This window comes from Polyodon spathula, chromosome 20 (genome assembly GCF_017654505.1).
Source record: "Polyodon spathula isolate WHYD16114869_AA chromosome 20, ASM1765450v1, whole genome shotgun sequence".
Taxonomy (NCBI): Eukaryota; Metazoa; Chordata; class Actinopteri; order Acipenseriformes; family Polyodontidae; genus Polyodon; species Polyodon spathula.
The window spans coordinates 25,426,007-25,447,650 of NC_054553.1; the positions used below are offsets into that span (position 1 = coordinate 25,426,007).

Consider the following 21,644-nt stretch of genomic DNA (forward strand, 5'->3'; position numbering starts at 1 on the left):
AATAACACTAAATGTAGTTCACAATTAAGGCTTTGTGTTTGTGGAAGAATTAGGATTAGGATAGGATTTGTGTTTGTGGAAGAATTGTGAAAGCAGTGGGAGAGGGGGGCTGAGACAGGAAAACACAAAATTGAGAGTGCTGTTATAGGTCCAGACCGGACACTTTCTGACAGACCACACATTTGATTGAGTGCCTCTTAATTACTAGTTTTAGTAAAATTGACAGTTTCGGTTCCCTTTCACACACATTGTTTAGATTGTACACTTCAGTAAAACTGTGTTGTTTCCTGTAGTTATACTTAGGAATTTGATTGTTTGAAATTAAGAATACAGTTAACCATCATTTATTTTCCCATTTTTAATAATCTCACCATGCTTTTAATGTTTGGAGCACTTGACTATACATTTATATTTATATACCACTTTAAAGGGCAGTTCTGAAATGCTTTAACTGCATCAAACTTTTTGCACAGCCTGGTCTTTTCACTTCCTAGAACAGCTTCATCTATTTTTCAATTAAGCTGTTGTCTTCAGGGCATTTCTGACACTGTACCAATTTAAAAACCACATTCTTTCATACTACACCTTTTAAAAAACGGGTATAACGACTTTTAGTGCTTTACTTTGCAACCTCTGCCGACTATGATGAAAGAGGAATCGCTCTTAGACCTCTTGATATGGCACAGTCTGATTGGCTTGCCACTGATGACTTGTCACTTTATTACAGGATTTTCAAACCTCACAGAACTTTTGTTCTATGATACAGTATCTACACTATAATCAGAAGTGAGTGTGGACTAATTCTCACTCCCTTGGCACATAAACCAGCTCTACTGGGTTCTTTCTGGCAGTGTGCTAACATTTAACAAACTTTTTAAAAAACATTTTCATTAATATTAATAGCAGTAACCTATTTATAAACTCATAAAAAGACATGGCTTTGCATCTCTATTTTTTCTAGTAAGATAATTCAACCTTTGATAATTAGTTTTATAGTGGTTTATTATCTACCTATTCACAGTATAGTAATTGCAAGGTATCAAGGTAAACATTATATTTACATTTCTACAAATCAAAGAGATTTCCTGTCCTTTAAAAATATATTTGATTTGTTTATATTCAGACTCTTTTATACACTCTGGTTTAGTTAATTAGATAGCTTTCTGTGTCTCATTCATTTATTTTGTTTCCCAGACTTAACATATCACTGGAAACAACTATTTTTCTCTTCAGCTGTCTATAGTTTTCCCTAACTGTATTGCAACTCGCCATGATTTGCCATGTAAATATCTTTATTGATCCCAGAAACAAAGCATGTGACACCGTGATCTCCATTCTATTTTTCTATTTTGTATTTGTTTAAAGTGAATGGTTCACTGTGAGTAAACATTAGCTCTTTATCAAAGAGAGGGGACAAAGCTCACAGTTAAACTAACACGAAAAGTAACGCACAAAGGGGTTTAACTGTGAAAGTAATGGGATTTCAAGTACATTTCGCTGGAACAGTATTTGGGCAGACTGGACAAGCTCTGGGGTTTCTCTGGTGAAAGTAACTGTCCAGGTACACCAGTGAAAAAGGAAGCAATGTAGGGGAGAGAAATAAAGAGACAACCTTTAATTCACAACAGGCTGGTTTACAGTTAGGAGCTACTGGAAAAGCTTGCATCCTGCCTAGTGTAAAAGTTGAGGTAAATTGAAATGTATTTAGAGCACCCGAATCTGTCGAACGTTCCTTAACACAAGTTATTCGTTGTCTGTCTCTCTGTCTGTATTGCTCACTTCCCACTTAAACATTTTTACACACTGTGCATGCACACTGATTCTGATCACTGTCATTTAGAATGACAATGTAGTTTTTTGTTTAAAACAGAACCTTCTAAATTAGATAGCACACGCAGTACATCTTCTCATGTGGTTTCCAGAGAAATCATTTGCCATGTTACATTACTTGTCCTCTTTTCTCTGTCATGCAGGCAAATTAGAGTATATCTGCCTGTGTACATTGTATCCGCATTTAAACCTAGTTTATACCAATTTCATTTTTAACCTCTGCTTTCTTACACCAGATTGACGCAGCAGTGCTAATGAATGGTGGCAACCTCCCACGCTACCCGGAGAATGGAGGCAGCTCCGTATATTTATAGGAGCCTTCAAAATGAGAAAGCCGGAGAAAACATAGCCGTTACCATGCCGACCGTGTTTGGCTACTCTGTTCTAATTTGTTACAGATCTCTTTATTAATATGTATTTATGTGAAGTGCTGCTCAGCTGCCTTCCAACAAGTGGGGCATTCAAACAAAGAGCTCCAAAAAATTAATTCAAAGTTTAAGTGCTTGAAATGAGAACTGCACAGTATAAGACTCATTTTAAGCATCTGCAGTTTAGTTTAGTTTAGTTTGGTTTAGTTCATTCACTTTGTGCCCACAGGCCAGCACAAGCAGAAGTGGCATATATCCACCAGATGGAGTGCAAATTGAGTTCTGTGTTTGTCTAGTTAAATTTCTGCACTGGTATCATGTCAGAATGCAAATAACGCTTCAGTCAGTGATCCTCATGCAAAACATCCACATGGTATGCAAATCTACCCCACTTAATACAACATCCCTTTCATTCACAGACTGGCTGTGAGGTTCCCAAGAACACAGCAGGGAAGCAGCCCCATAACATGATTACAGGTGTAAATGCTATGCAGCAATATCCTGTAAAATGATTATTTGTGGTCTTCTTGAATGCAAGCTAAATCTGCATGTAACTGGAATGTAAACAAGTCCTTTGTAGATTTAGTGTGCTGAGGACTAAACTGTAGCAAATCTAGATCAGTGTTGGGATTGTGGGACCTTAATTTAGGAAAGAAATGACAATTTTAATTACCAAATTAAAAAGCACCAAGATTTTTAAAAAACTATATGCAATACAGGGTTATATTATTTAGAATGTGCGTGTTTCTTCATTCTTGTTAATTAATTTTACTTATCTCAACGTGATTCACTGGAAATCAACTGTTGTCTTTTTCACATGATCATTTTTAGATGTTCCACTAATTCCAAAACAAGGGCTGTGTTAAACAAATCTTGCTTAATGACATCTACAAAGTTTTTTGTTTCAGCAGGCTCTCAGACCAGCTCTCTCACTCTCCATCCTAATTACACAGTCAATGATTCTAATCTATGGTTTGAAACATCCTTATCTGAAGCCTCTTGTAAAACAGCATTCTTTAATAAAAGAAGTGTGGTTTGAACTTTATCTGATATGTTAGCCTTCATTTGCCCGTAATCTAAGGCTCAGTTATGCTGAAATTGACTTTGGCCCTGCTGCAAGACTAATGCATTTGCAAAGTTATAATGAGCTCATCAGCATTGCCAGCAGCATTTTTTTCTTCTGCTTCCTGTTATCCTGATTCAAATGGTTCCTGTTCAGTTACCATCCCCAGTTTAACAAGGTTCTAAATGCTGTGAACACGACCAGCTCCTCACATATACTGTACTATAAAAAACGTAATTATCAGAGCAGTCACCTGGGGGCTAGTTGAGTGGAAACGATGTGTTTTGCATTGGCTTTAATGGTTTTTGACCTGGGGCTATCCATTCTCAAGCCACAATCTGAACACTGTTGTCTCGGTTGCCTCTTCTTTCAACTAGAAGTCTTTATCAATGACCTCAATGTTGGAATGACCTTTGATTCCTAGACCTATAACACTGGATGATGCTGTAAAAAAATATTTTTTAAAAAGTACTGGATGTGTCTATGTATTTATAAGACGAGATTTTCCACCACTGACAAATTGACTGCATTACCACAGAATGGGCAGTTTGCATAGGTAGAATGTGTTTGTATTTGATGATTTCATCTGAATATAATGTGACACTCTTAAGAACAAATTGTTCACAGCTCTTGTTTTCCTTCTTGTTCATACTGCATATTTTCTAAAGTATATTTATTTAAAACTAATACAAATTATTCAAAAGTAAAAGAGTATTTTTTTGCCGTTTTTTTTTTTTTTTGGATTTATTATTCTGTTCCACGGTATGCAATTCATATTTCAAATTTTTTCAATTCATATTTCACTTCAAATTTGAGTGGACATTTCAAAGATGATCTTAAATAACGCCCACAAAAACTTCAAAATCTCTATAATCCTTATGCAGCTAGTTACTGGATTTGAATAATATATGGAGAGTTATCTGAGGTATTTGGTTGCTAAAGTTAAGGATCTCGTCAAACAGATTGACATAGCTGTTTATGGCAAAGGTTGTAAGGAGCGGTACAAGCACACAGGTACACTGACTGCTCAACAATTGCAGTGGATTAGACTGTGGATTAAACAATCACCTGTGGCTCATTCTCAAATTCAAATTCTAATTCAAGAGATTTCATGGTTGTTGCATCAAACGATCCAACTCTGACTCTGACGCTAATGGTTCAAATGATTTTGTGCTTTTTAAAATTTCATCATGTTCCTTACAGAAAGAAATTAATTCTCCAGGCGTACTGCAATACGAAATCTGTCGGCTGGGTGTCGGCTACAGTAATTGTATTCTCATTATGCACCATTCACCAAACCAAAATGATTTACATTAAAAAAAACCTTTACTCCATTTGCGTATGCATATTGAATCTGAAATACGTGTTTGCTTATTTGATATTCAAAACACATGTCGGGGAACCTGTTGGCAAACAAGCTTAAATTAATATTTTATAAGTGCCTTGATAGGAAAAAGTAATCCAAAAATATATCATAGTATATATAATAATATATTATTATATATTTCAAACCCCCCAGCCCCAGTTGTACTGCATTCCTTGAAAAAGGAGAACATTCCAGGGGACATTTTATTTGTGAGATGAGAAAATGCATTTATGCCTGTTTGGTATACACTGGCCACTTTATTAGGACCTGTTCATGCTAATATTGGGATGGGCCACTGTTTGTCCAGATCATGGCCCTAACACAATGTTTCAAAGGATGTTAATCCCTTCAGTCATTAATATATCACAAAATCCGTGCAAAGAGGTACCAGTGTAGGTAAAGGATAGTTAAGATGAATGCAGTGTTCAATTTCATCCCAAACATGCTCAATTAAATCGAGATCTGGGGATTCGTGTGTCCATGGAAGATGGAATCTGTCATGCTCCTCAAACTTTCTGTTCCCAATGCCATATCCAATCAGAAAGACAGGTGGCCAGCAGTGTATAATCCTAGTATATGCACCGACTAGTATTTGCCATTTCGTCTGCTAATTGAAACCTGCTAACGATCTACCGCCACACAAACAGAATAGCTTTCACCTGGCATCATATTATTACAACTGGAACAACAGAGCATATTGTAGCTTTTAGACAAATCTAGAATGGTGTCAGGGTTAGAGCTCCTTCTACTTGACACTGCTATTATTGCAGCATGTATTCGACCAGTTATATTTGTCTGACTGGCATTTTCACTTTCAGATATGGAAGGTTTACATCTACAGCTAGTGCAATAATTCCATAAACCTTTGCTGTCAAGTTCTATTTGCTATGCAAGTCTCACAAGTGTAGTGTGGAAAACACATGCTATGGAACACATGTATTTTTATACTTTTTGCACGGTAGTTTAACCAGGATATGCTTTTTGTCTTTACTGAATCGTGAGCGGATTCAACGTACGTAACACTTCTAGAAGTTTTCTTGAGCAACCGTTGTAAGCCTGCATACAGATAATTCAATAGCATCTACTTTTTAAAACAGCTTATGGTTTTTGTCCTGTGCAAGCCTAGGAAACTGCTTTCCTTTTAATGAGGGAATAAACATTTACCAAACCCCTCTGAACAGGGTGTAACTGAGAAGGACTGGGTCCCAGTGGACAGCGGTCCACATCTGGATAAACTAGCACGCTGTGGAGGGTCCTTTAGTCGTGCAGTATCATAATCTATCCTGTGTTCTTTTCCACAATGGACAAATTGCCTACTACATTACCACAGAATGGATAGTTTGCCCGCAGTTTGCCCAGGTATTATGGGTATACTTAGAACATCTCCTTCTGTTCAGGCTGTATATTTTCTGAATTATTTTTAAACTAATAAAAAAGAATTCAAAATTAAGAGTATTTTCCTGCTGCTATTTTGCATCTAATTGTTCTGTTCCAAGGTATGTAGCCCTTTGAATGTTTATAGAATGATCTCATCATGGGGGAGTGGCAGCATGGACAGTATATTGTCTAAGGATGATGTGTGGTTGTCAATTGGTATACAATTGTCAGGTTATGTGTCATGGGATTTTGTTTATAATGTTTCAATGTCATTGCAAAATGAATATGAAATAAACAGAATCCTTGTGAAATGAGAAAGAGTTGAACTGTTTTATAAACAGAACTCTTGAAAACGAGCCGTGTCTTCTAAACAATAGCTTTATTTTTTATTGTTGAAATCTGTTTGTTTTTTTTAATCTGCGATCAGTTTTAGTGATGAAGGACAAACAGTAAAACTGTAATTCACAGTATAGCAGCCCTACACATATGCAATAAAGGGATCATGTGGAATTAGCACAAATTAACAGCACACTAAGAGTAAGGGGTTCCTATTTCAGGAGGCTAACAAATTATTTGTTTGTGATGCATTACAGTTCCATTGAAAGGTATTGGTTAGGTTCATCCAGACCAAGGTTATACAGAGAGAGCAAAGTCAAAAACTAAACTCCTTTCACTTGTGTCCCACTCGAACCTCTTACTTATATCTCCCCCCTACTCCCAAAAGACACAAATTTACAAACATACAAATAAAACTCTACGGTAGATTTATAATGGATCCAGTCTGGACACTTTATTGAAATCAAATGAAAAGTCTGGAAACTGTTATCCAGGCTACACAGAATAAGTAGCAAAAACAGACAGACAAAAAAAATAAATCATTCTCTTTTTTTTTTTTTTTTTTTTTAAAAAGGAAAAATATAAAAGGGTTTATGGGTAAATAACATTACACAGCTACAAGTAACCACTCGATTGGTCCCATTTCTACTAGCTATGACACTTGCCGACATGTACCCAGACAATCACAAACACTGTTACTGAATCGGGGCCAGAAAAGCCCCATATCTAGTTGCCTTGACACCTAACCCTTTCAATAGCCATGACCCCTGTCTGGTATTTTACTGCTTGACTACACACTGGATAACCCTAAATTCAATTCACATTTTAGCTGGAGGGTTAAGAGTTTGTGAAATAAACTAAAATGTGAAGAAATCCTTTAAATGAGATGCAATTGCACTGCATATTCACTTAGTTTCTCTCATTTCCTATCAGAACGTTAAATCGAATTGGGCTCCAAAAGTTGCCATAGGCTACAAGAACATTTTTCCTTTTTGACTTTTTGCTGGCTCTGGTGGTGGCACTGTAGTTTTTGTGTCATATTTCAAAGCCTTTAAGTGAGCTACAGAAATTAAGGACACTGCTATTACGGGAGGAGTGCAAGGAAGTTGTCCTAGATTCTCTGTGTCAAACACTGATTCACAAGAGGCAAGTGTTGGTGTTTGTTTCATTGAACAATAGGTCTTAACTCATGTAAGGCATCTTTATCCCCCGCTATAGTACTCTGTATTAGTCTGATCAAAGACAGTAAGCCCCTTTGGTGAATTTGAACTAATCCAATTCCCATGTCTGAAATCTGGAGGCATGGCCTTTCAAAGGCGCAGAGGAGTTTGAAAATAATTTTTTAAAAAAAGGGATACTGTTTATTTGATGAGAAAGTAGACATATAAAATGAAGCAGGCACATTCATTTACACAAATGTTACTATACTATATATTTTTTCTGCTCCATTCTATACAACACTAGGTTTCAAAGGAACATCTTCAAAAGGCCCTGCATGGAGTATTTGTAACTTCAGTTTGGAAGATTTCAGTCCAAACAGCCTACTTTGCATCCTTACTTTTCTATTACAGGTAACAGTGCAATGACTGGCACATCTTAATTTCCCCCTCCTTAGTATGAGGAAAGCAGAGTAACTGGGGCTTTGTCACATCAGCTTCAAGATGTTATTCTGTACGCAGTTCCTTCAAGAAAACACCCTCCCCCAAAAAAGACCTTAGGCGTTGTACTCCAGCTCAGCAGAGTGACTTTTACCAACAGGTCAAAGGCCGGCTCAGAAATGTGGCACCCACCAGTAGTGATCTCCTCTTGCACTCTCTTTAATTAACACGTTACCGGGTGTCAGCCCACATTAAGCAGCTAATAAATGAATACAATACATTCAGGTGACATGGTTGACTTTTGTAGAATTATCAGCTCTCAAAAGCAAGGAACAAAGTCTCTCCCATTAATCTCTTTCTTATCACATAATTATATAAACTCTAACAGACTAAATGGACTATAACAGGCTCCACAATACTGCATATTAGCTACTCAATTTGGGCTGGTACTGTACTGAGCAAGGACAGAGTCCCTTTACTCCACCTGAAAAACTTAATTTGCAGTCAGATCAACAGGAAACTAAATACATGTGAGTAGTCTACAGGATTATTATTATTTCTGCAGTAATCATCATTAACATTAAGGCAACATGGTTAAAAAAATTAAATTGGGTTAATTGGATTATTTTAAGAAAACTGCCTCTAAATCTAACTGTACACACACACATATATATGTGCGTGTGTGTGTGTGTGTGTGTGTGTGTGTGTGTGTGTATATATATATATATATATATACACATACATACACACACACACACATCATACATACACACACACTTGTTGACATCAGACTGGGACCGTATTTTAAAAAGAGAGAGAAAAACATCCTGCAGAATTGCAAGGCAAACTTCAAATAGAACACTGTATTTACATCAGCTTACCAGCTACAGAAAAGATAGGACTGGGTCCCAATCTCACTGGAACAGCAGGTAAAGAAAATAAAAACAACATCAGTGTACACAAATAAATGCAGTCTCAATGCTCAATATACATGTGTATGAAACTACTAAGTCTTTCAATTTGATACTGTTTGCCTAGCAGTATGGAAAAGCCTTTTCCTTCTCTTAGGAATGGGGGGGGTGGGGTGGGGGGGGGGGGGGGGGGGGGTGGGTGGGTACAGATCTAATACTTCTCTCATGGTTCTTTAACAGATAACTTCAAAAGGCAGCTTTCGGTAAAACAGAACCTAAATAAAACAAAACAACAACAAAAAAAAAACGGGGTGTGGGGATAAAAACAACGAAGGGCGACGAACACAAATAGCATGCCAACATTTTCTTAATAAACAAATACTGGATTTCACAACTTGTGTTTCTCTCGCCAGCTACGATGTTCTTACTCTGCAGTACAAATTTGTTCTTTTGGATGGTGATGCTGTTCTTTTGTAAACAAAGGAAAAGTTGTGGTATCACTTTGGTACAGTAGGGGGTGTAGTAGTCGAAGGTGGTGTACTGTATAGCTGCTGATTCAGCCTCTCCTAATGTGAGGGTGATGCTGCTGGCCGGATTAATCCTTCCACTCCTTCTTGATGTTGAGGTTCCATTCCCAGGACAGATGGTCGTGTTTGTCGTCGTCTGTGAATTTCGATTTGATGTTGTAGGTGCCCCTGGCCAGCATGCCCTTGGGCGCTTCCTCCAGTGGTGTCAGGAACTCGTACTCTTCGGGGCGCGGCCCGTAGCTGCCCACCATGTAATCCGTCTTGTCAACTGCATCAAAGCGGAATACAAAAGATGTAGCACTACATTAGAGCTAGGACAAACATACTGCACATATTAAACTGCAGACAGAACAGGGTTCCTCTTCTGCTTTTCAGTAACTTGGTGAGGAATTTTATTGCAGGAGACATTTCTCAGCTGGAATTGCGTTCAACATATTACACCCACTAATTTGAAAGAAACAACATTTCATCTGAATTTTTACAGCAGCACAAACTTGCTTTGCCTCATGTAAAGTATTTGGAACTCAAAATGGGAAAGAGAGTACAGGAAACAGCAGCTGGTACAGTTCACAGAGCTCTAAGACTCCTTCAAATTACAGCGTGGTATAAACTGAAATACTTATATTACAACCACTCCCTACTGAAACCCATACAAGAGTAAATCAGAAATCTACATTTACACACTAAAATCCAAGCAAAGGAAAAATTGGCTCGAAGCACTGAAGTATCAACATTTATTTATCTTTCAGAAATGAGCTACTGTTGGAAAGTCTTGTTTGCTTACTTAAAAAGAACTGGGACAGACTGCTGAGTGAGAATGGACTGAGATAGTATTTTTCTTTGTTGCCAAAACACACAAACGGATGAGAAAGTTATAAGTGCAGGGTAGATTCTGCTGAACAGGAAGCCAAACTCTACTAAAGTTGAGGCTGTGTAGATATGGACGATCCTTTCAATAAAAACGTGCATGTTGGTAGTTTCTGGTTTTTAGCTGACAATAAATGGTAAAATTTTAAGAAAACAAGATTGTGTGCCTGCTATCCCCAAAAAGGTCTCAATGGTTAGATCCTGGAGGACAAAGTTTAAAACAAAAAACAAAAAAACGCAAGTTATAATAAAACATAACTGCACTTTGATGGATTTAGGTTTTTGGATGCAGCTTTTGTAGACTGTTAAAAACCTACAACCTATTAATCAAATTCAAGGTTTCTTATAAAATCAATACAAAAACACTTAAGTAACTCATTAGTTAAAGCTTTGTGTATAGGGTGTGACAGAGACAACGTAAGAGGCACTCACTCTTAACTCCTTTCCTGTAGGTCTGTTGGACGTACTTCAAGCCTGAGACAATATCTCTGTTAACCTGTAAAGAAACATACATTGGGTGTATATTCTTTAGCTCTAGTTTACTGTACAAATCTAGGGACATACAGATTTTCCTGTCCATATGCATGTCAGACTTACATTTGTACATATATTTAATGAAACTTAAAAGTTATTGTGTGTAACCGAATATGAAGACATGGGATATATCACTTCTAATTATCCCCAACCACTGAGCTTGTGAACTAGCAAGTAGAAATTAGTGATGAAGGACTGAAATGTGGATAATTAATGATTAATTAATGATGCGTTCCGAACTGTACCGAAAAACTGGGTGCAAAGATTGCAATGGAAGGGCACTGGCCACTTCCTTACCTTAAAACTGATTTTAATCTTGTACTCCACTCCCTCCTTCAGGACGAACGACTGCTTCTTAAAGCCTTCCAGATCACCTGCAAACACAGACACTTCATTGAGAAGCTCCAAGAACTCAACTTTATCTTTTACCTCCCAGGAGTCAGCACCTGCGCTCCATTATGACCTACAAGGAATCCACATACTAAAGTGCATAACCTAAGAAAAGAAACAGTTCAATTACTGCAGCGCCTTGCTAGTTTAAACAATCCATTATTGGATTCCTTTTTCCGCTTGCTTTAAAACAAGGCTGCATGAAGTCACATTTTACAGAAATCCATTTCTATAATGTTTACAGTTCTTCCAAAGAGTTAATTTTTTTAGCCGATAAATTGACATTAGAGCGAGCTTACTAGGCAGTTTTAGTAGCTTAAGAGTTGCCGTGTACGTTGGTCGAAGCTTGCATTAATAGCTTAAACAATTAAATAAACTAACAGAAGTTTAGTCTCAAAACTGTCCCTGTTCCAAGTTAAAATCATTGTGCAGATTTTTGGATCTGGGGAAATGCTTGCGGGGGATTTGAAGAGGAATGATCTGTAAACGTCGTAGACAATTGGCCGATTGACCAGCATTCTTTAACTGGGTGTTTGTATAATGAAGAGTTGGCAAGGACATTATAAAGTGAGGTAGAGAAAAAAATAATTAGCAGCCTTCTCCCACAATACATAAATCAGAGTGAGTACAATGAACAGGATCTAGGAGCAGCTTGTTTCTCCTGCACTGCATGTTGTTGAGAAAGACGACAAAATCCTCAACAAATCAATAACATACAAATGCCCTTTGACTAGGAGTTTTAATAATCCCATTTTAATAACCGTGTTAACCAAACCTCAAAACAGTGTTTATCTTTATTAGAATTAATATAAATACACCAATAATTAGGGTAAATACTGCAATTTCTGAAAATGTCTTCAGACTGTTGTGAAGATAGAGCACACCTACATGTCAGCATGTTGACTTTTCTAAGACAGCACTCCCATGAATGTTGAGACATTTAAATGTTGTGCCAGGGCTCAATACAATGACATACTAATCCACTATTTAGTCTACAGCTATCAAATGTCATGTTTGACAGAGTGCAGGCATAACAAAGCTATTTCATAGAAATCAGGGTAACAGATACCATTGCATTGCAGCTAAAGTATGATCTAAACTAGTCACACCTGAGCCTATTTAGATTTAGCCCAAAGACCAATGTATAATTCACACTTTAATGCACAATCATCACATTTTGAAAACATAAGTGACACAAGTAAATTAGCAAGTGTGCATTGTGGTGTTAACGGACAGTAAGGCCTGAAATGACAAACTACAGCTCAGGTTTGGCTAATGAAGATTATACATGCAAATGCACTGGTTACGGAGATTAAGATTCAGCTTAATTACCAGTTTAATTTAATGCCCGAAATCTGTCAGCCGACATCTGGTGGTTGCAGGATTAAATAGTGGACAGGCAGGTGCTAATGCATGCCCTGTGTGCTCTGGGCAGACTCCCAGCAGCATGAAGAAATCCTCAGCAAATTAAGCATATGCTCTGACAATTATACAATAGACAACATGTGTGGTGTTTCTTTAAGCTGTAGCATCTAATATAGATTTTTATTGAAAAGGACTTTTTCAGATAGAAAGAATTCCCTGAAAGGCACTAGGAAACCGCACTGAAAAGCAATGACTAGCATTTATTGTTTCCACTGTTTCACCAGGCCTTTACTTTATTTTGCCACGGGGATGTGAGGGGGGCTGCAGTTCTCTTTGACTGGTTTAAGTCACAAATGTAGGAGACTAATGAGGGCTGTTAAAAGGCCTGGTTCTTATTCTCAAATACTATTTAAAAAAATAATAAAAACTACTGCCAAAAAAAGTTAATTTCTGATTGTCACATTTAAAACAGAATCATCAAGCACAGTTGTGGAGAAAGCCGGTATCTCAAAGTGTTCGATCTTTATCATACAAAAACATGAAATAGTCTGTGATCACTGTCTGTCATAGAAACCTAACTAATCTGTGATCGATGTGTGTCTGGTCATTGTAATCAAAGCAGTCTGTTACATTAAGTTACATTTATTTGTATTCAAGTATCAGATCCAAGATATTTTTCTTCAAACACAGACATATCTGTTCAGATCTCAACTGTAAATGTGTTCTGTATTTGCTTACCTGTCAGGTCCAGGGTTAGAGGCAGAGGAGCAGTTTCACACATCAACGTTAGCTTTGTCACTTGTACATTTGGGGCATTGGGGTCAGCTGGAAAAACAACAAGAACTCTTAGAAACACACAAAGAATTTCCCTGTAGCAGCCCATAGCTGCTCGGTCCTCCGACGCTGCATCTCTGAGTTGGCTGTATGGCGGTCCTACAGAGTGAAAAGAAGCAGACAGCTGGCGGCACACGTTTCAGAGAACACGTGTGTCCGTCTTGGTCTCTCCCGAGTCAGCGTGGGGGTGGAATGGTGAACCGGGTTGAAATAAAAGGATTGGGCTTGGATTGGAAAAATTAGAAAAATAATTGCAGATTCCAAATTAAGAAAAAATAAAATAAAATAATAATAATAATAATAATAATAATAATAATAATAATAATAATAATAATAATAAAAAAAAGAATGTTTCATATCACTTGCATAAGTGGCTCCTCAACACTGGGTGTTAAAGTGAAAGCACCCACTATCTGCTGTGAGTAACAGAAGACAGACCACTCCCTCATTGTAGTCAAAAGAGGTCCAAGAACAGAGAACCCTGCCACTGTGCATGACGGATTGTAAATGTCAGAAGCACTCACTCACACCCCTATTGTGATTTCTTTACACTGCCAACAGAGCTACCCTCCTGACCTCAGCTCGCACTGGCTAGATGCTGTTCTCACGACAAGAGAATATTGCACACTTCATTTGAGCTTCAAATAGGAATGTACTGTCATCGCCCAAGTTGACTGCAGCTTGCAAAACCCAAACCACTTTCAATAACTGGAGCGCCATATAACAAATCACCAGTTCTCCTATGTGTGTGGGGGGTCCTATTGAGGGTGGGGTGGTTGCAGAATGAAAAGGCAGTATAGCAGTCCAGTTAAAATGTTACTGATCACTGCCTCAGATCAGCTTGAAGAGTTTCCGATTGAAGTTCACCTGATATTCACTACAGAACTGAAGCTTTTCAAAGTAAGCTACAGCAAGATAAGGATGTGACAGTATGGAATACAATGCGTTCCTGGTTCTCATCAGTATCTCAGCTTGTGAAAATCACATTAAAACTGTGCTCAGATGAAGGCTTGCTGGCACACATGGGCACATGCTATTTCAGTGCAGTCACTTGATCTGATTTTGTTATCAAAACAATCAAAAGAAACAAGATTGTAACACCAACTCTGCCTTTTATGGCCTATTTCACGGGAGCATTTGTGTAATCTGATCTTAGCAAAACCTACTGTACACATGGCTTGCACATGCGGCACCTAATGAGTCCAACTGCCTCTCTTCCCCACTCCACAGACACGTTATAGGTTTGAAATCGAAGCAGTGTATTGTAGTTACAGTACATAAACAAGTAGAATGGTTTCTTTCAAACTGACAGCAAGACTAAACCTTTAGTACTGTACTTATAAATTGTTAGTTTCTTCAGCTAATTACTGCTGCATGTTAGATCAGACGTTCTCAACCTGTAGTAATGCAGCCATAAAAAGTACAGTAAACTGAAGTGAGTCTTGCAATGCAACACCAGGAAGGTTGTTGACAAGCCCTTTGTTATTCTTCAAAGTAGTTCAGCCTCCTCATGCATGTGCTAATGCAAAGTGCAGGTTTTGCCTAGCAATTAATGTCCATATGACAAGCACTAAATGTGTGACCCAGTGTGAACAAACCTGCCACCTCTAGTCCGAAATAGTATTGGGGGGGGTTTGGGCAAAAGATTCAATGAGATAAAACACAAGCGAACATAATCCATGTAATGCTAAAAAAAAAGACAATTTCATTTGCTGTTTACACAAGTAAGCCTGACTGTGCAGTCACTGATTCTGTAACTTTTAAAAAGGATTAAAGATCACTATTAAAAACCACGCCTTCTGCAAAAATGCAAGTGCTCATGTGACGCTTTATCACCCAGTGACCTCATGGTCTATGAATTTGATTTGGAAGCCTCAATGTTAAGAGTGCATTTGAATTGCGCTCACCCTATCCGAGATGATGCAGAGTTCCCAGAGAGCACTGGTCAGGCAGATTTCTACAGGAAGAACACGAAAGCTGGCTTCACTGAAAACCAGGCCAAGGGGTTTGGCTGCAAGCCCACCGATGATCAGGCACACAGAAATATCCTGATTCCAGCAAGAGGAAGCTGCCTTCAAAGCCACAAAGGGAAAACATTCAAATCTTTGAAAGGCTAATAAAATCATATTTCTCCTGTATCTAAATAAAAACAGGATTCTGATGGATCCCAAGACTTGCTTTTTTTTTCTTTTTTCTTTTAATGCATTTATTGTGCTGGCTGACCAGAAGGATTGTATTACAAAATAATATATTTAATAGAATACATATCTACAAATGCCCAAATCACTACACACACACACATATATATATATATATATATATATATATATATATATATATATATATATATATATATATATATATATATACACACACACACACACACACACACACACACACACAGACAGATCAATAGACAGACACACACACCACTTAAGTCCTGCTATCTGGCCAACAATAAATCCCTGCAAACTGTAACATTATGACAAAAGTAACAAAGAAAAAAAACCTACTGAGGCCACTCTTCTCAGTAATGGCCCTGCAGTTGATAATGAAGGTTTGACTTTGCAGCTTGCAGCACAATGCTGCTCCTCAGTCCCACAACGCAAAGGGTTCCAGGAAACACAATAGCAGTGCTGCAGTGAAGCACACAGCCACAGCATGGCCGGCTTCTGAGCACAAGTGCAAAAGGCTCAATATTCACTCTCTTCTGAGAGGAACACACAATTTTAGTTGGATTTACACAGGACTATTTGCTATCCCAGTCAGGTATTTAGGGTTAGTCACCCGCACTCATTTTCTTTTTTAGTTATTAAATACTGAAAATACATACGTCTTATATATTTCCACTCAGCACCTGCTCCTTATTTCTTCAAGTAAACATGTTACAGCACACATGTATTTGAATTTGAAATCACGATACCTGGTACTACTTCAGTCTTTCTATGGCTTATTCTCGGGTTAGCTGTTTCTACTTATACTCCCTGGGTCATTTCACCTTAGTAGTATCTTCTGGGTCAAAGCATGTTCCTGGCTGAAAGCATGTCAGTCAATGGGAAAGCAGCTGATTGGTTATTGACTTGAAAGAAGCCAGTGAAACATTGGGGACAATTTCAAGTTCCAGGTGAAATGCCCTTTCTGCCCATTAATGTGAGTTGCCCGATATCAATACTGTATTTGTGACTTCTACAAGCCAATCTAAATCCCAGATTAGGTGAGATTCTGCTGTCAACTTACTCAATTTCAGGAAAACGGTATTGAAGGAGTTCGGAAAGAGACAGCTGTGGATATTGTTAAGTTACCTTGACGGAATGACTGCTTCAATAAAGCATTGTGCTACGATTTCAGCCCAGGCTGAATGTATTTGTGCTAATGAGATGTCACCAACACACAGAGAAAAACAAGAGGATTTAGGATTTATATTGAAGATATAGCAAAGAGCCAAATTAGACCTTTAAAAACAGTGAATATCCACTGCCTCCAAGTGAAGGTACCGCAAGCTATATATAGTACAGGCAGCATTAGCAGCACTAGTCCTATACATTTGCATTACTTTGGCAATACTGTATAACAGTAAAACTTAAGACAAAACGCTGTAAAACACAAGACCAGTTTGTATAAGCTGTTCAGTTGTCTCGAATCCAACACACTTTTTTGGTTTAGCAGTTTATTATTTTTACTTTCCTTGTAATGTTTTCTTTCCATTTTCTTTTAATTATTTTCCCGAAAATTCATTTTTCTATTGAAAAATATGACGTTGGAAAAATATTCTTATGGACTGCTATTTGTGCACTGTGAACATAATCAACTTCAACAGATCAACATTAATAATTGTACCATAATTACTACTTTGGTCAACTCATACTATATGCTAAAACCCACAATATATATTTTAGACTTAACTTTTTTTATATTAATTTTGGTTAAATGTCTCAATTCCTAGCAAAATATTTAAATAGTCTTTAATTATGAGCAAATTATCATTTCTGTACCCCAAATGTTTCCAGAGAGAACAATCTGCGATGCGGTTGAAGGAAATGTCCCATATAAACCTGTTACTAATCTCTCAAGCAATCCTTATTTAGATTCACGTTAATTATATTTGAAATCTGGATACAGTGCCCTTAAGGAAACTTCCTCACAAGTTGTCTCCCTAAGAACAGCCATTTTGAGTCAAATTACATTAGAATGGTGTATCCAGTGCCTCACAACCTGCCTGGTGCACTCTGATGTCTTTAGTGTTGCAACAGGCAAAAGCTTCATTCAGAGTTTGATAAAGAAAAGAAAAAGCATTTCTGCTCTTCATTAAATTGTGTAAAAAAAACAAAAAAAACAAACAACCTAAATAAATATGTTTTTGGAACTGGGGGAATACAATTTGCAGAAGAATCAGCTATAAAATACCAAAAACATAGTATTTCATGTTATTTAAGGCACAATTCAATCAAACTTGTAGACCCTGCACAAACAGTACCCCTTGCAATAGCAAACATTATGTTAACATCATGTTAACATTTAATGAGCTCTTAATTGAAAGCACCTGGAAAATTTGAAGTACTACGTCACTGCAAACCGGTCTTAAATCACATTGGCTTAAGCTGTTGTCGAGCTCAGTGTGCTTTTTCAAAAATCGTCCACAGAGCAGCTAGCGAATGAAACAGCCAAAAAACAAAACATCCTGTTGTACGAGAAAATGGCAGCACAAGAAGCAGTTTCACACCTGCTGAAACCCACATGCAGACTGACAGGCAATTTGTGACAGTCTGATCCGATCATAACCTAATAAGGACAACACACACAGCCACTTGCACTCATTACTTCCTATCTACAGCGAAGACAGAAACCAACAGGGATGTTTGAAATCAAGTTTCAAAATAACTCTCCATTCTAGAGCAGCCCACCATTAAATAACGTGGTGTCAGTGTGTTCATTACACAAATAAGCACGACTCAGTTTAATCTACCTATTTATTATTTTTTTGTAGAATTAACTAAATAAAACTCAATGGCAATTTTGCCCATTTTATTTTACCCAATACATAATCTGATTGTGTGAACCTGATACGATTCCAGCACAAAAAAAAAAAAAAAAAAAAAAAAAACCAAACACAAGGACATAATGGCCTATTGTATCCCCTTTGGGAAAACCACAGGCAATTTTCCCACAGTGGAATATCTGGCTCATTAAGTACTGAAAATCCTTAGAATCTTTGCCAAGCCAAAAATAATAACTCTAATTAGGGAGTGGGGAAGCAGTGCAAAATGTATTTTACAAACTTCATTCCCAGTGAAATGACAAGAATACTGGTGATTTGTATTACTTTTTATTTCAAAGAGGGAGACCAATTAAGTGCATGATAAATTTGACATGAATTTGATATGCAATATGTATGATGAAAATTATTCAGATAATTGCTATAATGCTATTGTTAACCAAAGGTTACTTGAAGGACCATTCATACCTAAGAGGCTCCTGTATTAAATCTGCAGCAACTATGACACACTTGAAAGCTGCTTCAGCAGTTACATCTCTGGGACCAAGGATGAAGTATCAACACATAAAAACAGGTCTGCTGCTCCAGAAAAAAAAAAAATCTTTTAATGCCTTCGCAAGAAAAAAAAAAAAAAAAAAAAAAATCAATTGGAAGTGAAAATGTCTTATGGCTATCGATTTCCAGCTGCTGACCTCCGCGATCTATTGGTTGATTGTCCACATCACTTTGGGAGGCACATTCTGGTTTGTGTGTCTTAGTTGAGCTGGTTCTTATTTGAATTCTTAATTAGGTGCTTATCAGACCTTGGGTCAATTACAATTGTAATTGTGTAACTTGTAATTGCAATTACAATGCAATTGTAGTTGAACCTTGGTACACCTGCCTAACTAATTATACCATATAATTAATAGGGATGGGAATTTCAAACATTCAAAAACATATAAATTCTGAAGTGGTTAAACATTGAATAATATGCTACACGTATAACCGGTCACATGACAAATTTCACCTTTTTCTTAATGTATTAAAACTAATTTATCACCATATACAGCAATCTGTCGTGTATCCGACAGCTGTGGTGCCACAGCAAGGGAGTATATACTAAAAGGGAAGGGGGTTGGCAATTGCCTCCAAGTAGTTTTTCTAATTGGTGCAACAGAGAGATTGACTGGGACGGGTTTTATTCTTAGTCCATCTGGCGCTTCATTGGTGCACTCTGTGTTCATGCTGTAGTGAGCATGGTATGGTTCAGTCCACACGGGGTAAGAAAGCGTTTTTTTCTGACGTTTGTTATATATTTTAATAAAATTGCATCTCTAAACAAAGGAACGAGGCAAAGCCATGTTTGGAAGTACTTTGAGGAAAAAGGTTGAGGAAAAAGGACAACCCCCCCCCCCCCCCCCCCCCCCCCCCCCCCCCCCCAAAAAAAAACATGGTATGTAAATAATTATGCCAAACAAAATTGCTGTACCTCAAAAACACAAGTTCAATGCTTAATTTGAAAACACTCAGAATTACTGTGGACGGAGTTACTGAATGCAATAAAAACCAAACATCCATGATAAACAGAACGCTCTAGAGGGCAACTGTGAATGGTGTATAAAACGATTTTAAAAGGAAGTTTTTTTTTTCCCCCCAATATTAATTCAGAGAACGCAGAAGTGTAAATAAATTATGTATAGGCTTTAATTTACCAGTACACACTTAGGCAAGTCATTTGTTATGAACAGTAGTGAATATAACAATGTATTGGAATCTCTGCATTTGATAGATTCTGTAACACATGTAAGCTGTGTTTTGTTTTTAATTATTATTGGTTTTGTTTTGTTCTTTGAATATAACAAAAAAGAAAAGAAAAAAGGTTTAGTTTATTCACTTTGTGCCCACAGGTACATCAACAGCACAGTACAAACACAAAAGAGAGACATTTACTAAGTTAAAAATAATATCGCAAATGCTTTTAAAAAGACCCAATTCCCATTGGGCTGCATTTATGTTTATTTTTTATTTTTATTTCTTTAGGGTCTGTTGATTTTGTAGTATTACATGCAGGACAGCAGCTATAAGAGCATTACCTTTATTAAAAATGTGCACGGATGAATCTACCAGTTAATCCACTAATGCCCATAAATTAAATGATCAAAAATATGATTTGAGTGATAGCCCTAATTTCAATATAAACTTGGGTGTGTGTGTGCGTGCGTGTTTTTTTTTTTTTTTTTTTTTTAACTTTGTAGTTAAGTCTTTGTGATGTTAAAACATTATTTGCTTATTTAGGGGTTATTTGCTTGGGAAATACTGCAAGTGTGTGTATATGTAGATATGGTTTAAAATGGTTGAAAATGCTGACACCTGCATAGCATTTAATTAAACGTTCATAAAAATGTTAATTAATTAATCAATTACACAATTATTTGTCATTCGATCATTCTTGTATTCAACCAGTTTTGGTGACCCCATTTGTTTGAAAAATAATGTGTATAGTATACTTCTGTAGTTGCACTTATAATTATTGCTGGGTTATTTAGAATAAATAGAGTAAACATGTTCGTGTGTGTAGTAGTTTTTGTTACTTTAGTGCAATTGCAATTATAATTCTAATAGTACTGAACAAAATAGCATTGCAATGTCAGCAAACAACACTGCTGTGATTGAACTGTAATTATACATTATAACAGACCACAGGTCTGGACAATAGCATGTTACAAGATAACCCCCCTCCTCCTTGTAAAGCAAAACAGATGCAGAAAAAACCAAACGCATCTAGAGAGTGAAAACCTTAATTAACGGCCCATTATCTACTGGATCTTGTTTTCTAGGCTTATTTACAGCTTCCCTTTAACGACGCTATTTCCAGCCTGTCCTGCAGGTAAGTGAATAATCTTGGCATAAAGAAGGTATTCTGTGGACACGCAGGACAGAAGCGCCTTGCATTACATCGACTATCATATGAATACCTCAGAAGCAATGAAGGAAGATATGTCCCTGTGGCTGAGGGAATGAGGGAGTGTGGAGGCTAATCAGCTTGTCTGTTCTCTTTAATTGCACACTGTTGGAGGCAGCAAATTGATTTTTAGTTCCTTGCACCCATGTGCAGACACTGTCAGCAGCAGCGGGATGCTCAGTAATTGATATAAAAACTGCAGCTAATGTGTGAAATACAGCCAACAGGGTCAGGTTTGTGTTCAAAAATATACACATTACCAATGTCATTCATGTCAGCTATTAATAAATAGCCTTAAGCGACTGTATCAGAGTTAGGTGTGTACAGTGCTAGACGTTTTA

At 37.3% G+C, this 21,644-nt stretch overlaps 1 protein-coding gene across 2 annotated transcripts in view; it reads right to left on the reverse strand.

The window, feature by feature from the left end:
- Positions 1-6,764: 6,764 nt before the first annotated feature.
- LOC121295476 (rho GDP-dissociation inhibitor 1-like) overlaps positions 6,765-21,644 on the reverse strand; it is a 31,551-nt gene continuing 16,671 nt past the window's right edge. For both annotated transcript variants that reach the window (XM_041220116.1, XM_041220117.1), the window contains exons 3-6: positions 13,271-13,357; positions 11,075-11,151; positions 10,676-10,739; positions 6,765-9,644 (exon numbers count right to left, since the gene is read on the reverse strand). In XM_041220116.1, coding sequence (XP_041076050.1) covers positions 9,445-9,644; positions 10,676-10,739; positions 11,075-11,151; positions 13,271-13,357 — 428 coding nt within the window. In that variant the 3' untranslated portion in view covers positions 6,765-9,444. The remainder of the gene's footprint in view (positions 9,645-10,675; positions 10,740-11,074; positions 11,152-13,270; positions 13,358-21,644) is intronic.